Source organism: Paramormyrops kingsleyae, chromosome 18, assembly GCF_048594095.1.
Source record: "Paramormyrops kingsleyae isolate MSU_618 chromosome 18, PKINGS_0.4, whole genome shotgun sequence".
Taxonomy (NCBI): Eukaryota; Metazoa; Chordata; class Actinopteri; order Osteoglossiformes; family Mormyridae; genus Paramormyrops; species Paramormyrops kingsleyae.
In genome coordinates, this window is record NC_132814.1 from 8160433 (window position 1) to 8166116 (window position 5684).

Here is a 5684-nt window from a genome sequence, read left to right on the forward strand (position 1 = left end):
TCTATAAAAAAAAACCTGTAGGTCAGAGCTGAGAACAAATACTGAATGTTTCATGCAATGTATGCATATATTAAGTATGTTTGAAACTTAAGAACAGGCAGAATAAAGGTTTCTTAGGGTTGACTTAACTTAGGCAATATTCCTTTAGGTTGACTCCTTAACTTTGCCTTACCAATTCCGAATATACACCTGGGTTTACTCTATAACTTTATTTATGGAAAATACGCTGGATTCCTCAGTTTATGTGTTAGATTACCCCCCATGATTAAGTGAAGCTCTCATCACCAAAGACAGCTAGGGTCTGTACCACACTGCCCTCTGGTGACAGCAATGAAAATTTATTTGCAGTAATACAAGTCAAATTGAACAAACTTGGAAAGTGAAAAACAAATATAAACTGCAGATCACATTTGAACAAATTAAACTTATTAACAGTTATTCGAAATGAAGAGGAGCCCTTTGCAGTAGCACCAACATGAGCAAATTTTGTTTCTTTGGCTGGTAAATTTCTACTTTTCGAATGACTGACTTTGCACGTCAAGCTTTCAGCACCAGACGGCCAGCCTTCACTTCTTTGATATTGCATTGAAATTAGCGAACATTCTGGTGCACATCTCCTTCTCCTTGTCTGCAGAGTCCTTGAGGCAGCTATAAAACGCAAAGCAGCCATTAATTCGCGGTAATAACAGGGAGCAGTGTTACTCATACCCACCTGTACGCTATTTCTTTTAGCGCAAACTAAAACTTACGCTGCAAGCTTCTTCAGCAAGTTGTTGATGTCATTGTTAAAGGGCTTCTGGGCCTGAGCCATCAGAAGAAAATCTTGCGCCTTTTCGTAGTCGCGCATTTCCAGACAGGCCTGCGGTAAAAAGCAACGCTAAAAGAGGAAAGGAAGTCGACACTGCGACTGTAATCCTCCTCATTAACGAAGACATTCTTGTTTTTCCTGTTGCTTCAACAATTATTAATCAGGAGGCCATAGCAGCCTAAGAAGTATACAATTCTGGAAAGTGAAGATCTCAGTTAGCTCAGAAAGGAGCTGACCTGACCGCAGCGGAAGAGGCCCTTGGCGTTGTGCGGCTCCACATCCAGAGCCTTTTGGCCGTATCTCAGGGCTTTGACGGGCCTTTCCAGACGCAGCAGGGCCAGCGACAGGTTCAGAAAGGTAGGCAGCTTCATGGCTGCAATGCTATTCCTCTCCCCCTGATCAGCAGCTTTACGGTTTAGCAGCAGAGTCAATGCCTGCCCGTCACCACGCACAGGAGAGAAGCATGAGCGCCGGCAGAGGAATCGAGGCTGCCTTTATAACACAAGCAGCGCCATCTACTGAACAGAGGCATTCAGCACTCATACAAAGTCATGTTACAGGCAGAATAGATTTGATTAGAAAAGGAAGAAGATTAGATTATATCAGATTAGACTAGATTTGATTAGATTAGATAAACTGTATTAATCCCATGAAGAAAAATTCAAGTGTTACAGCAGCAGCTAAAAAAACAGGGTCAGACAATACACACAACATTAGCGCACAGTATGAAAGGACATAAATACAACGTACTGTATACAAACAAGCAAATGGAGGCCAAAGTCTAAGACCTGGATTGTACTGTGCAAAGTGACGAGTGCCAGAATATGTAAACATAGGTCATGATCTTAGGTGAAGTTAGAATAGTGTAAGAATAGAATAGAACAGAATTTCACATCTAATGGCTCTGAGATAGCAACCTGGGGTAAAAGAGTATCACCAATGCACTAACAGTGCTGAAACTATTGTAAAATTTAATAAACAAAGCACCCAAAAACTTCAGACTATCTTCCGCTACCTTCTTGTAGCGCTCCTTGGCGTCCCCGTAGCGCTTTTGGTTGAAGCATCGATTTCCGAAGCCAAGCTCTGTGTTGGCGACTTTGAGCATGGTGGACAGAGCAGCGGTGTTCTGCTGCTCCTGGAGATGGGGGGAGATTTAACAGCCCAAAATGAAACGTGAGCAGCCCACGGCATCACCACTGAAACAAACAAACAGACCCCCCAATTTGTGTGTGAATCTACTGCTCTGCATTCCACATAAAGCCCAAAGGCTTGGGAGATGTGGTCCTCATAGGTATGAATCTGTATTACTTGGTTGCTTAAGTACAATTAAGCTATTAAGCTCTCCTCATAAATATTATGAAATGGACTTTGAAAGTGTGAAACCTCTTCCTTAAGAACACTAATGAATGTGTTTTTAATGGGCAATAAGAGTTTAGTGAGCATCTGTCTCACCGGGGTAAGCGCAAAAAATTCATCGGCTTCAGCAGAGTCCAGAAAGTCAAGGACCTGCACCTCGTACAGCACGGTGGCAGAAGGGGGGATCAGCGGAGGGCAGCCCATCTCCCCGTAGGCGTATTTGGCCAGGAAAAGAAAGCGGGAAAATTCACCCTTCTTCATCGTCAGGAGCCCCAGCTCCAGACCAGGCAAGGTGACGTCTGTGGAGTATCAGGAAAACATAGTTACAGGGCCTCTGGACGAGACTCAGGAGAAGAAATAACAGAATATCCTCCAGAAGAAGACAAACCTCTTCCTAGCTTCATCATCGGTGGATGTTTTGAGCGGTTGTTAGATTCAAATGGCCGATCAGAATACTCCAGGTACCCAGAGAAATGAACTACATACACAGAGATTAATGCAGTGAAAACATCTACAAAACAAATCGTGATGGCAGTGCAGTGCGTTCATTCATAAGCTGGAAATGTCGTACTTCCACGAAAGCCCTCATTCTGACAAAACAAACAGGCCATACCATCATGCAGACGCTAGGAGCACAAAAATAATCTATAACACATATAAAATGAACAAACCTTTGAATATCAACATCTCACATTTTTGAGTGCAAATTACAACTGGTAATAAAAGTTAGCGTGCACACGGCACTTCTGAGATATGAATAAGTGTGTAAGACATTAGGGACGTGAGTTACTTAGCACCGAGGCGTCCATTGGTATCAATTGGCCCTCCCCATTTTGGATAACCTCCTTCAAAACTCCTCGATCCCCAGATACATCTTGCATTTGCAGAGCTAGTCGTTGAAACGGGCTCTGAAACATGAACGGAACACCACAATTTTTATTTCCACCCACACAACCTTACAAAGGCTTCGAGGTCGCACATTGCCTCGCTTAGATGAAGGGGTGAAAGAGCGCCCGTGGCCTGTACTACGAAGCGGGGTTTCTGGCTTATCGGGGTAACTTGTTGGATTTAAGGTAGTCTGGGCAAAATGTAAGTGAGCGAATATGAAGTTCATTTAAACTGTGGTACCTTAAATCCGACAAGTTACCCCGATAAGCCAGTAACCCCGCTTCGTAGTACAGGCCACCGTTCGCCGCGGTGCTCTGCTACCTGCACGCCTACTCTCTGGAGCTCCACCGGGTTTAAAAACTGCTGGATTCTGGAAGACAGCCCGTTTGCCGACATCCTGTTTAGTGCAATTATTGCTCTTCCAAAATGCACATATACGTCAGGAGAAGAGCGATCTTTCATCCAGGCCGCCTTGACATAACTACCTCGCGCGCCTCCGTCGCGTGACACGTGAAAGTTTAGGGGGGAACGTCAGTGTGAAAGGCATAGAAATTTATATCCAGAAGGGCAAAACACGGCAGCTGTAAAGGGGATGTCGGTATCGTAATAGTTATTATTATTAATAATAATATTATTATTAATAAGAATAATATTATTATTTAGAGAAATTGATGTTTCATATGTAACGTTTATTACGTTTCATTTATATTATACAGTCTAACTTGCAGTCTAACCACAGTTTAAATACTTATAGGCTACATATGTGAGTCCACATTACCAAAAAGCTGAATTGCAGAAACGGAAGTGAAAGAAAAACCAAAAGCAACAAATATTATTATTATGATTAAGCTGTTTATTGTAATAATAATAATAATAATAATGAATTTCTGTACTAGTATCTGAAGAAAAAGAGCTCATAATATTACAATATCGGTTTTATCAGCAAGGGAGTAGCTTTGGCCACAGACGGCGCGGACACGTTCGGCGGGGGTCGCGGCTGGTTTGGTCCCGGACTCCCTAGCAATGTCGGAACCACACGTACGGCCTTGCTTACCAGCGATACGAACGCTCCTGACGTCTGTTTACTGTTTAATAATAGCTCTCGCGAATATCACGATAATACATAGGCCTAACTAATAAACAACGTTATTATCAATACATTCGTTTTCCATAGGGTTATACCGTCAAAATTACTTTTAAAGTTATTGTACGGGAAAACATGACCCAAAAAATGAAATATGTGGTTGAGAATAGGTTCAATAAATTGCTCTGAAGATGTCTTTTTCGCTCTCTGTCTATCTATCGATCTGAAGATTTTCCTGCAAACTTTGACATGTTACTTGGGTGAAAGGGAATATCTAAAGTAGACATTCAAATTCAGAAATAGAGCTGTTCTAAAAAACTCTATGTAGAATGGGAACACTTTCTTTGAATTTCAGGTGGTATATATAATGTTATATTTGTCATTTTCATAATTATTGAGAAAAAAGTCACAGAACAAAGAATATGAACGTACGGACTTACGTGTACCAGTTACTGTAAAAAGACAAACGTTTAAATATATTTTTTTGATATTTTTTTTTGTATTGTATCTAAAAAAAATAAATGAAGAGCTCCCAAAATTATGGCGGTCAATTTTAAAGCCTTTCGTGGCCTATTTAACATATCATGTTAATAAAATAGCAAGAACAGGACACATATCACATTTGGCCCCTTGAGCAAGGCCCTTAATTGGATAGGGAAGTGTTTCCCAATACAGTCCAAGGGGACTCTCAGACAGTCCATGTTTTTGCTGGCAGGGAGCAAAAATGTGAAGCGAATGAGGATCCCTGAAGACTGGATTGTGAAACACTGGGGCAGGGACACTGGATCTATGGCTGACCCTATACTCAAACCCCAGGCTGTGGCATCTATTAAGTGTGCCTCTTAGGAGAGGAATGTGGCATGTGAAAACTAGAGAATTCCTATGTACCTGTGCGTGTAATATCATCATCATCATTGTGATCCATAATCAACCTGTACTTTATTTTCACAATTAAGTGTAAATCATCTTGTCCCAGGTGCTATGATGCCTGTGACTGACTTTAATCCCCCTGCAAATCGGGCCAGGTTAAGTTTTTAGGGGGGATTTTAATGATGAATATCAATTTTCTCAAAGGGTGTTTCTCAACATGCGTTCTTGACCGTACTTGTGTTCTCCTGTACCCGCTTTACGTCATCTTCCACTGCCAAAGACCAGTTGCAATACTAAGAACACAAGTTCACGAGGATGGTAAAAATCCCTGGATGCTGGTCTTGCTCCGCCTCAAATATCAGGTTGCTTTTGCTGCATCCTCGCAGAATGAGACCAATCCCATGATTCATTGCACCCCAAGTTCGTTCTTGGAAGGCGAGTTAGCAAGTCCAATCTTGCAAAGATCACAAGTATGGTCTTTGCATTCTTGGTGTTGAGATTCACCTACAGTTTTCACTGTGCCTGACATCTGATGCCATCATAATAAATAGTAATTTGATTATTTTTTCCCCATGAACAAAAGTCTAGCTAGGCGACATTCTTCATTCTGTTCCTCAGTCTTGGCCTCACATATTTCATTCTCTTCACTGGTTCAGACAACAGAAATGACACTTATGG

General features: G+C 41.8%; 1 protein-coding gene across 2 annotated transcripts; it reads right to left on the reverse strand.

Moving 5' to 3' along the window:
• Positions 1–322: 322 nt before the first annotated feature.
• fkbp6 (FKBP prolyl isomerase 6) lies at positions 323–3583 on the reverse strand. Of its 2 annotated transcripts, none has more exons than XM_023819483.2 (8): positions 3374–3583; positions 2955–3072; positions 2553–2642; positions 2261–2463; positions 1824–1943; positions 1045–1242; positions 750–859; positions 323–648 (listed from the first exon to the last, which is right to left on the reverse strand). In XM_023819483.2, exons 1-8 carry the CDS (start codon positions 3512–3514, stop codon positions 567–569), a joined length of 1062 nt encoding a protein of 353 aa, XP_023675251.1. In that variant the 5' UTR covers positions 3515–3583; the 3' UTR covers positions 323–566. The 2 variants fall into 2 exon arrangements, with proteins under 2 accessions (XP_023675251.1, XP_072558191.1); XM_072702090.1 differs by having other exon boundaries at positions 750–877.
• Positions 3584–5684: the final 2101 nt, after the last annotated feature.